Genomic DNA, 11,994 nt, shown 5'->3' on the forward strand with positions numbered 1-11,994 from the left:
TCCTCTCTCTCTCTCCCCCATTCTCTCTGTCCCCTATCCTCTCTCTCTGTCCCCTATCCTCTCTGTCCCCCTATCCTCTCTGTCCCCTATCCTCTCTGTCCCATATCCTCTCTCTCTCTCCCCTATCCTCTCTCATCTCCTCCCTATCCTCTCTCTCACCCCCTATCCTCTCTCTCTCTCTCCCCTATCCTCGCTCTCTCTCTCTCACCAAATCCTCTCTCTCTCTCTCTCCCCCATCCTCTCTCTGTCCCCTATCCTCTCTCTCTCTCGCCCCCCAAATCCTCTCTCTCTCTCTCCCCCATCCTCTCTCTGTCCCCTATCCTCTCTCTCTCTCTCCCCCCAAATCCTCTTTCTCTCTGTCCCCTATCCCCTCTCTCTCTCTCCCCCCAAATCCTCTTTTCTCTCTCCCCCATCCTCTATCTCCACATCCTCTCTCTCCCCCATCCTCTCTCTCCCCTATCCTCTCTCTCTCTCTCCCCCCAAATCCTCTCTTTCTCTCTCCACCCATCCTCTCTCTCTCCCCATCCTCGCTCTCTCTCTCCCCCAAAACCCTCTCTTTCTCTCTCCCCCATCCTCTCTCTCCCCATTCTCTCTCTCTCTCCCCAAATCCTCTCTTTCTCTCTCCCCATCCTCTCTCTCCCCATCCTCTCTCTCTCTTCCCCAAATCCTCTCTTTCTCTCTCCCCCATCCTCTCTCTCCACATCCCTCTCTCCCCATCCTCTCTCTCCACTCTCGCTCTCTCTCTCTCTCTCCCTATCCTCTCTCTCCCCTATCCTCTCTCTCCCCCTATATTCTCTCTTTCCCCATCCTCTCTCTCTCCCCATCCTTTCTTGCTCCCCCATCCTCTCTCACTCCCCTATCCTCTCTCTCTCCCCCTATCGTCCTCTCTCTCCCCTATCCTCTCTCTCTCCCCCTATCCTTCTCCCCTATCATCTCTCTCTCCCCTATCCTCACTCTCTCCCCCTATCCTCTCTCTCCCCCTATCCTCTCTCACTCCCTCTATCCTCTCTCTATCTCTCCCTACCTCTTTCTCTCCCTATCCTCTCTCTCTCCCCTATCCTCTCTTTCCCCCTATCCTCTCTCACTCCCCCATCCTCTCTCTCTCCCTATCCTCTCTCTCCCCCTACCCTCTCTCTCCCCATATCCTCTCTCTCTCCCCCTATCCTCTCTCTCTCCCTATATTTTCCTTCCCTCTCCTCTCTTCCCCCTATCCTCCTCTCTCCCCCTCATCCTCTCTCACTCCCTCTATCCTCTCTCATCTCTCCCCTATCCTCTTTCTCTCTCTATCCTCTCTTTCTCACCCCCTATCCACTCTCTCTCCCCTATCCCCTCTCTCACTCCCCCTATCCTCTCTCTCCCTATCCTCTCTCTCTATCTCTCCCCTATCCTCTTCTCTCCCTCTCCTCTCTCTCTCTCCCCCCTATCGCTCTCTCCCCCTATCCTCTCTCTCTCCCCTATCCCCTCTCTCTCTCCCCCATCCTCTCTCTCCCTCCTATCTTCTCTCTCCCCCTATCCTCTCTCTCTCCTATCTCTCTCTCTCTCCCCCATCCTCTCTCTCCCCCTATCCTCTCTCTCTCCCCCTATCCTCTCTCTCTCTCCCCCTATCCACGCTGTCTCTCCCCCTATCTTCTCTCTCTCCCCATCCTTTCTCTCTCTTCCCCTATCCTCTCTCCCGCATCCTCTCCCCATCAACAGAAGAAGGGTCTGCTGATAGCCTGTCTATGTCATGATCTGGACCATCGAGGATACAGTAACACCTACCTGCAGAAGTTTGACCATCCTCTAGCTGGCCTTGTACAGCACGTCTACAATGGAGCAGCACCACTTCTCCCAGACTGTATCCATCCTCCAGGTAGGACTACCACTTCTCCCAGACTGTATCCATCCTCCAGGTAGGAATACCACTTCTCCCAGACTGTATCCATCCACCAGGTAGGAATACCACTTCTCCCAGACTGTATCCATCCTCCAGGTAGGGCTACCACTTCTCCCAGACTGTATCCATCCTCCAGGTAGGACTACCACTTCTCCCAGACTGTATCCATCCACCAGGTAGGACACACCACTTCTCCCAGACTGTATCCATCCACCAGTAGGAATACCACTTCTCCCAGACTGTATCGATCCACCAGGTAGGACACACCACTTCTCCCAGACTGTATCCATCCACCAGGTAGGAATACCACTTCTCCCAGACTGTATCCATCCACCAGGTAGGACTACCACTTCTCCCAGACTGTATCCATCCACCAGGTAGGACACACCACTTCTCCCAGACTGTATCCATCCTCCAGGTAGGAATACCACTTCTCCCAGACTGTATCCATCCTCCAGGTAGGAATACCACTTCTCCCAGACTGTATCCATCCACCAGGTAGGAATAACACTTCTCCCAGACTGTATCCATCCACCAGGTAGGAATACCACTTCTCCCAGACTGTATCCATCCTCCAGGTAGGAATACCACTTCTCCCAGACTGTATCCATCCTCCAGGTAGGAATACCACTTCTCCCAGACTGTATCCATCCACCAGGTAGGAATACCACTTCTCCCAGACTGTATCCATCCACCAGGTAGGAATACCACTTCTCCCAGACTGTATCCATCCTCCAGGTAGGAATACCACTTCTCCCAGACTGTATCCATCCACCAGGTAGGAATAACACTTCTCCCAGACTGTATCCATCCACCAGGTAGGAACACCACTTCTCCCAGACTGTATCCATCCTCCAGGTAGGAATACCACTTCTCCCAGACTGTATCCATCTACCAGGTAGGAATAACACTTCTCCCAGACTGTATCCATCCACCAGGTAGGACACACCATTTCTCCCAGACTGTATCCATCTACCAGGTAGGAACACCACTTCTCCCAGACTGTATCCATCCACCAGGTAGGAACACCACTTCTCCCAGACTGTATCCATCCTCCAGGTAGGAATACCACTTCTCCCAGACTGTATCCATCCTCCAGGTAGGAATACCACTTCTCCCAGACTGTATCCATCCACCAGGTAGGACTACAACTTCTCCCAGACTGTATCCATCCACCAGGTAGGAACACCACTTCTCCCAGACTGTATCCATCCACCAGGTAGGACTACCACTTCTCCCAGACTGTATCCATCCTCCAGGTAGGACTACCACTTCTCCCAGACTGTATCCATCCACCAGGTAGGAATACCACACATGGGCACACACAGAGCGTGTGTACACAGTGCATTTTTGCAGTGTTCAATCCACACTCAAAGAGTTCATTTTACACACTACCTCAGATCACAAATGGTCTACAGAGTGTAAAACATACTCTGATTATAAGGTTACATTTTGGGTGTTAATGGAACACTCTGTAATGTAACAGATTAACACTGTTACAGTAAGTCATGTTGGGTGTTGTTATAACACTGTATGATTTAAAGCCTCATTTGCATATTTCCCATGGTGCATTTTCTTTTTGATTGAATTGTAGAGTTACTTTTTTTCCCACCTTTATTTAACCAGGTAGGCTAGTTGAGAACACCTTTATTTAACCAGGTAGGCAAGTTGAGAACACCTTTATTTAACCAGGTAGGCAAGTTGAGAACACCTTTATTTAACCAGGTAGGCAAGTTGAGAACAAGTTCTCATTTACAATTGCGACCTGGCCAAGATAAAGCAAAGCAGTTCGACAGATACAACGACACAGAGTTACACATGGAGTAAAAACAAACATACAGTCAATAATACAGTAGAAACAAGTCTATATACGATGTGAGCAAATAAGGTGAGATAAGGGGGCGAATGTTATCTTTAAAATTTTACTTTATGACAATACATTATATTCAGTACCAGTCAAAAGTACCGTTTTTTTTTACATTTTATATTTGAGATTCTTCAAAGTAGAAGAATCCCTTTGACTTGATGACAGCTTTGCACACACTTGACATTCTCTCAACCAGCTTCACCTGGAATGCTTTTCCAACAGTCTTGAAGGAGTTCCCACATATGGTGAGCGCTTGTTGGCTGCTTTTCCTTCACTCTGCAGTTTAACTCATCCCTAACCATCTCAATTGGGTTGAAGTCGGGTGACTGTGGAGGCCAGGTCATCTGATGCAACACTCCTTCACTCTCCTTCTTGGTCAAATAGCCCTTACACAGCCTGGAGGTGTGTTGGATCATTGTCCTGTTGAAAAACAAATGATAGTCCCACTAAGCGCAAAACAGATGGGATGGTATATCGCTGCAGAATACTGTGGTAGCCATGCTGGTTAAGTGTGCCTTCAATTCTAAATAAATCACAGTGTCCCCAGCAAAGCAACCCCACACCTCCTCCTGCAAGCTTTACGTTGGAAACCACACATGCAGAGATCATCCATTCACCTACTCTGCATCTCACAAAGACACAGCAAATTTGGACTCCAGACCAAAAGACAGATTTCCACCGGTCTAATGTCCATTGCTCGTGTATCTTGGCCCAAGCAAGTCTCTTCTTATTATTGGTGTCCTTTAGTAGTGGTTTCTTTACAGCAATTCGACCATGAAGGCCTGATTCACACCGTCTCCTCTGAACAGTTGATGTTGAGATGTGTCTGTTACTTGAACTCTGTGAAGCATTTATTTGGGCTGCAATTTCTGAGGCTGGTAACTCCAATGACCTTATCCTCTGCAGCAGAGGTAACTCTGGGTCTTCCATTCCTGTGGCGGTCCTCATGAGAGCCAGTTTCATCACAGCGCTTGATGGTTTCTGTGACTGCACTTGAAGAGACTTTCAAAGTTCTTGAAATGTTCCATATGGACATCATGTCTTAAAGTAATGATGGACTGTCGTTTCTCTTTGGTTATAGGGGTATCTTCTGTATACCACCCCTACCTTGTCACAACACAACTGATTGGCTCAAACGTTTTAACAAGGAAAGAAATTCCACAAATTAGCTTTTAACAGGGCACACCTGCTAATTCAAATGCATTCCAGGTGACTACCTCGTGAAGCTGGTTGAGAGAATGCCAAGATTGTGCAAATCTTAAATATAAAATATATTTTGATTTGTTTAACACTTTTTTTGGGATACTCAATGCAAAAACACAGATATTAAAACCAATCCTTAATTAAAAGTCAAGCTGCATTGCAGCATGCTGGGAAAATGCTAATGATTGGCTGTTTTACTCTACCTATCTACCTATATCTACTCTGTAAATAATAACTTGGGTTGTTAACAGTTCTTCTACACCATTGAGTGTTAATTTCACTATTACTGAATCAACACTACAATGTTACACAGAAAAATCATCACACACACTCTATAGCTGCCCTATACAGCAGTGTGTGTGTGTGTGTGTGTGTGTGTGTGTGTGTGTGTGTGTGTGTGTGTGTGTGTGTGTTATACCACACACTGTTATACCACACACTCACACAAACACACACACATTGTTATTCACCTGTGTCACATCCCAATCAAATCTTTATCATTGGTAGATGATGATCATGCACCTTGAATCCTTGTCCTCCCAAATGTCAGGGTTGGGGTCAATTCATAATTCATAATTCATTCACATTTTCATTGAATTGAAAACTTAAAAAGTGGGAAATAAATAGCTTTTACTTTTAAGTTTATTGAGAAATTGAAAATAGATAGCCTTTAAATTAGAATTTCAATTTACTTCTTATATTGACCCCAGCCCTGAGAGGTATTCCTAGCTACCCCCAACGTTAAAGTCCCTGAACTATTCCTAGCTAACCCCCAACGTTAAAGTCCCTGAGGTATTCCTAGCTACCCCCCAACGTTAAAGTCCCTGAACTATTCCTAGCTAACCCCCAATGTTAAAGTCCATGAGGTATTCCTAGCTACCCCAATGTTAAAGTCCCTGAACTATTCCTAGCTAACCCCCAACGTTAAAGTCCCTGAGGTATTCCTAGCTACCCCCCAACGTTAAAGTCCCTGAACTATTCCTAGCTACCCCCAATGTTAAAGTCCCTGAACTATTCCTAGCTAACCCCCAATGTTAAAGTCCCTGAGGTATTCCTAGCTACCCCCCAACGTTAAAGTCCCTGAACTATTCCTAGCTACCCCCAATGTTAAAGTCCCTGAACTATTCCTAGCTAACCCCCAATGTTAAAGTCCCTGAACTATTCCTAGCTACCCCAATGTTAAAGTCCCTGAACTATTCCTAGCTAACCCCCAATGTTAAAGTCCCTGAACTATTCCTAGCTAACCCCCAATGTTAAAGTACCTGAACTATTCCTAGCTAACCCCCAATGTTAAAGTCCCTGAACTATTCCTAGCTACCCCCAATGTTAAAGTCCCTGAACTATTCCTAGCTAACCCCCAACGTTAAAGTCCCTGAGGTATTCCTAGCTACCCCCCAACGTTAAAGTCCCTGAACTATTCCTAGCTACCCCCAATGTTAAAGTCCCTGAACTATTCCTAGCTAACCCCCAACGTTAAAGTCCCTGAGGTATTCCTAGCTACCCCCCAACGTTAAAGTCCCTGAACTATTCCTAGCCACCCCCAATGTTAAAGTCCCTGAACTATTCCTAGCTAACCCCCAATGTTAAAGTCCCTGAACTATTCCTAGCTACCCCAATGTTAAAGTCCCTGAACTATTCCTAGCTACCCCAATGTTAAAGTCCCTGAACTATTCCTAGCTACCCCAATGTTAAAGTCCCTGAACTATTCCTAGCTAACCCCCAACGTTAAAGTCCCTGAGGTATTCCTAGCTACCCCCCAACGTTAAAGTCCATGAGGTATTCCTAGCTAACCCCCAATGTTAAAGTCCATGAGGTATTCCTAGCTACCCCCAATGTTAAAGTCCATGAGGTATTCCTAGCTAACCCCCAATGTTAAAGTCCATGAGGTATTCCTAGCTACCCCCAATGTTAAAGTCCATGAGGTATTCCTAGCTACCCCCAATGTTAAAGTCCATGAGGTATTCCTAGCTACCCCCAATGTTAAAGTCCATGAGGTATTCCTAGCTAACCCCCAATGTTAAAGTCCATGAGGTATTCCTAGCTACCCCCAATGTTAAAGTCCATGAGGTATTCCTAGCTAACCCCCAATGTTAAAGTCCATGAGGTATTCCTAGCTACCCCCAATGTTAAAGTCCATGAGGTATTCCTACCTACACCAACGTTAAACGACCTACTTCTCCGCCTCAGGTCGTACCCTCTGGCTATCCCTCCTAAGCCTAGCTGAGCCGAACGCCTCATAAGCAGAGCTTTTGCTTTTTATTGATCTCTTTGTTTCCCATAGCTGGAAGGGCACAATATTTTCTCCAACCTGACTTCCATTGAGTACGAGCAAGTTCTAGAGGTCATCCACAAGGCCATCATCGCTACAGACCTGGCGCTCTACTTCGGCAACCGCAAACAGCTAGCTGAACTACTGAGCACTGGAGATCTGGACCTGGACAACCACCAACACAGGTCAGAGGTCACACACACACACACACACACACACACTGGACCGCAACAACCACCAACACAGCTTAGTGGTCACACACACACACACACACACACACACACACACACACACACACTGGACCTGGACAACCACCAAAACAGGTCAGAGGTCACACACACACACACTGGACCTGGACAACCACCAACACAGGTCAGAGGTCACACACACACACACACACACACACACTGGACCGCAACAACCACTAACACAGGTTAGTGGTCACAACACACACACACACACACACACACACACTGGACCTGGACAACCACCAACACAGGTTAGAGGTCACACACACACTGGACCGCAACAACCACCGGCACATGTCACAGGGTAAATAAGAGCTCTCACACTAAATAGCTGAACTGAACCAAGCCAAATCAGACCAAGCTTACTGAGCTACCATGGTTACACATCCACTATAGTTACGGGAACCGTGCTGAACAGGTCAACGTAAAGAGAGAAAAAAACGATTTTATCACACAGTGTTTTGGGTCAGCATCACTGTGTTTTGGGTCAGCATCACAGTGTTTTGGGTCAGCATCACTGTGTTTTGGGTCAGCATCACTGTGTTTTGGGTCAGCATCACTGTGTTTTGGGTCAGCATCATGGTGGTTTTGGGTCAGCAGCACTGTGGTTTTGGGTCAGCATCACTGTGTTTTGGGTCAGCATACTGTGTTTTGGGTCAGCATCACTGTGTTTTGGGTCAGCATCACTGTGTTTTGGGTCAGCATCACTGTGTTTTGGGTCAGCATCACGGTGGTTTTGGGTCAGCAGCACGATGGTTTGGGTCAGCATCACTGTGGTTTTGGTTCAGAATCACGGTGGTTTGGGTCAGCATCACTGTGGTTTGGGTCAGCAGCACGATGGTTTGGGTCAGCATCACGGTGGTTTGGGTCAGCATCACGGTGGTTTGGGTCAGCATCACGGTGGTTTGTGTCAGCAACACGATGGTTTGGGTCAGCATCACGGTGGTTTGGGTCAGCATCACGGTGGTTTGGGTCAGCATCACGGTGGTTTGGGTCAGCAGCACGGTGGTTTGGGTCAGCATCACTGTGGTTTTGGGTCAGCAGCACTGTGGTTTGGGTCAGCATCATGGTGGTTTGGGTCAGCATCACTGTAGTTTGTGTCAGCATCACTGTGTTTTGGATCAGCATCATGGTGATTTGGGTCAGCATCACGGTGGTTTGGGTCAGCATCACTGTGTTTTAGGTCAGCATCACGGTGGTTTGGGTCAGCATCACTGTGGTTTTGGGTCAGCAGCACTGTGGTTTGGGTCAGCATCATGGTGGTTTGGGTCAGCATCACTGTAGTTTGTGTCAGCATCACTGTGTTTTGGGTCAGCATCACAGTGTTTTGGGTCAGCATCACAGTGGTTTGGGTTAGCATCACGGTGGTTAGGGTCAGCATCACGGTGGTTTGGGTCAGCATCACAGTGGTTTGGGTCAGCATCACGGTGGTTTGGGTCAGCATGACATCAGTTAGAAAAGACTAATCGAATCAGGGCACAACTACACTCATTCTCATGCATCTGGAAATACAGTGCATTAGGTAAGTATTCAGACCCCTTGACTTTTTCCACATTTTGTTACAGCCTTATTCTAAAATTAAATAGCTTTTTTTCCTCATCAATCTACACACAATACCCCATAATGACATCACAATACCCCATAATGACATCACAATAACCCATAATGACATCACAATACCCCATAATGACATCACAATACCCCATAATGACATCACAATACCCCATAATGACATCACAATACCACCATAATAACAAAGCAAAAACTGCTTTTTAGACATTTTTGCAAACGTAAAAAAAATAAATGAATGAAATATTACATTTACATCAGTATTCAGACCCTTTACTCAGTACTTTGTTGAAGCAACCTTTGACAGCGATTACAAGCCTTGAGTCTTCTTGGGTATGACACTACAAGCTTGGCACACCTGTATTTGGGGAGGTTCTCTCTTCTCTGCAGATCCTCTCAAGCTCTGCCAGGTTGGATGGGGAGCGTCGTTGCACAGCTATTTTTCAGGTCTCTCCAGAGATTTTCAATCAGGTTCAAGTCTGGGCTCTGGCTGGGCCACTCAAGGACATTCAGAGACTTTTCCCGAAGCCACTTCCTGCGATGTCTTGGCTGTGTGCTTCGGGTCGTGTGTAGATTGATGAGGGTTTTTTATTTATTTAATCCATTTTAGAATAAGGCTGTATGTAACAAAATGTGGGGAAAATCAAGGGGTCTGAATACATTCTGAATGCACTGTAGATATAAATAAATCATAAATAAATAAAAACAACTACTTCTCTTTCCCCAGGGACCGTGTGATTGGTCTGATGATGACAGCATGTGACCTGTGTTCCGTTACCAAGCTGTGGCCAATCACGCGACTCACAGCCAATGATATCTACGCTGAGTTCTGGGCTGAGGTACAGTAGTATAACTCACCACACTCAACCACCAAAAGGGTTCATTGTTTGTCCCCAAAAGAGAACCTTTTTAGGTTCCAGGTAGAACACTTTGATGGTGAAAGGGTTCCACGTAGAACATTGTATTAGCGGAAGTGTTCCACTTGGAACAAAAAAATATATATTTTCAGAGGGTTATCCTATGGGGACAATTGAAGAACCCTTTGTAGTTCTAGGTAGCACCTTCTTTTCTAAGAGTGTACTACAATATTACTGTTGTAAAGAGTTCATCAATTCATTAATAACGAATGAATTGGTGTGTGGTCTATGTAATATGAATGAATTATGAATGAATGAATTATGAATGAATGGGTTGATGAATGAATGAATGAATTATGAATGAATGAATGGTTTATGAATGAATTGTGAATGGGTTATGAATGGATTATGAATGAATGGGTTATGTATGAATTATGAATGAATGGGTTATGAATGGATTATGAATGAATGTGTTATGAATGGATTATGATGAATGGGTTATGAATGGATTAAGAATGAATGGGTTATGAATGAATTATGAATGGATGGATTATGAATGAATGGGGTATGAATTATTATGAATGGATGGATTATGAATGAATGGGGTATGAATTAATTATGAATATGAGTTATGAATGGATTATGAATTAATGGATTATGAAATTAATGGGTTATGAATGATTGGGTTACGAATGGATTATGAATGAACTGGTTATGAATCCTCCTCCTCTCCTCCTCCTCCTCCTCCTCCTGCGCTCCTCCTCCTCCTCCCTCCTCCTCCTCCTCCCTCTCTCCCTCCTCCTCCTCTCCTCCTCCTCCCTCTCTCCTCCTCCTCCTCCTCTCTCCCTCCCTCCTCCTCTCCTCCTCTCTCCCCCCTCCTCCTCCTCTCCTCCTCCCTCTTCTCCTCCTCCTCCTCTCTCCCCCTTCCTCCTCTCTCCTCCTCTCTCCCTCCCTCTCCCTCCCTCCCTCCCTCCTCTTCATCCCTCCTCCTCCCTCCCTCTCTCCCTCTACCTCCTCTCTCCCTCCGTCTCCCTCCTCCTCTCTGCTCCCTCCTTCTCCCTCTCCTCTCGTCCCTCCCTCCTCCTCCTCCCTACTCCTCCCCTCCTCCTCCTCTCCCCTCCTCTCTCTCCCTCCTCTCCTCCCTCCTCTCTTTCCCTCCCTCCTCCTTCGTCCTCCCCTCTCCCTCCTCTCCTCCCTCCCTCTCCTCCCTCCTCCTCTCCTCCTTCCTCCTCTCTCCCTCCATCCTCCTCCTCCTCCTCCTCCTCTCCTCCCTCCTCCTCCTCCTCCTCCTCCTCCCTCCCTCCTTCCTCCTCCTCTCTCCCTCCTCCTCCTGCCTCCTCTCTCCCCCTCCTCCTCCTCTCTCTCCCTCCTTCCTCCCCTCCTCTCTCCCTCCTTCCTCTCTCCCTCCTCTCCTCCTCCTCTCTCCCTCCTCTCTCCTCCTCCTCTCTCCTCCCTCTCCTCTCTCCCTCCTCCTCCTCTCCTCCTCTCCTCCTCCTCTCCCTCCCTCCTCCTCCTTCCTCCCTCCTCCTCTCTCCCTCCTCCTCCTCCTCTCTCCTCCTCCTCTCTCCCTCCTCTCCTCCTCCTCTCTCCCTCCTCTCCTCCTCCTCTCTCCCTCCTCTCCTCCTCCTCCTCTTCCTCCCTCCTCCTCCTCTCCTCCTCCTCTCTCCCTCCTCCTCCTCCTCCTCCTCCTCTCTCCTCCTCCTCCTCTTCCTCCTCTCCTCTACAGGGGGATGAGATGAAGAAGATAGGTATACAGCCCATCCCTATGATGGACAGGAGATAAGAAGGAAGAGGTTCCTCAGGGGCAGGTAAGAACTACACACACACACACGCACATACTAAGAACATTACCAAGGCTGCGTCTCATTCTGGCAAGATGTGCCCCTTGTTCCCGCCCCTTTACTGACCTGAGACAGGTGTAGGTGGAAACAACAGCTCCACTCCACGTAGTTTACATCATGTTGCTTTCCCATCCAGTCCCATCAGATCTGTGGACTTTTTTTAGGTCATTGTCGGAATACATTGTTGTTCTTATCCAACCACATGCATTCTCCTTGTGTGTTTCTGTAGGTGGGGTTTCTACAATGCTGTTGCACTCCCATGTT

General features: G+C 47.4%; 1 protein-coding gene across 1 annotated transcript in view; it reads left to right on the plus strand.

The window, feature by feature from the left end:
• LOC116357461 (cAMP and cAMP-inhibited cGMP 3',5'-cyclic phosphodiesterase 10A-like) overlaps nt 1-11,672 on the plus strand; it is a 193,917-nt gene extending 182,245 nt beyond the window's left edge. The window contains 5 exon segments of the mRNA XM_031804851.1: nt 1,696-1,788; nt 1,790-1,852; nt 7,228-7,400; nt 9,760-9,871; nt 11,616-11,672. Of these exon segments, the coding sequence (XP_031660711.1) occupies nt 1,696-1,788; nt 1,790-1,852; nt 7,228-7,400; nt 9,760-9,871; nt 11,616-11,672 (498 nt within the window).
• The last annotated feature ends 322 nt before the right edge of the window (nt 11,673-11,994 follow it).

Source organism: Oncorhynchus kisutch, linkage group LG25 (genome assembly GCF_002021735.2).
Source record: "Oncorhynchus kisutch isolate 150728-3 linkage group LG25, Okis_V2, whole genome shotgun sequence".
Taxonomy (NCBI): Eukaryota; Metazoa; Chordata; class Actinopteri; order Salmoniformes; family Salmonidae; genus Oncorhynchus; species Oncorhynchus kisutch.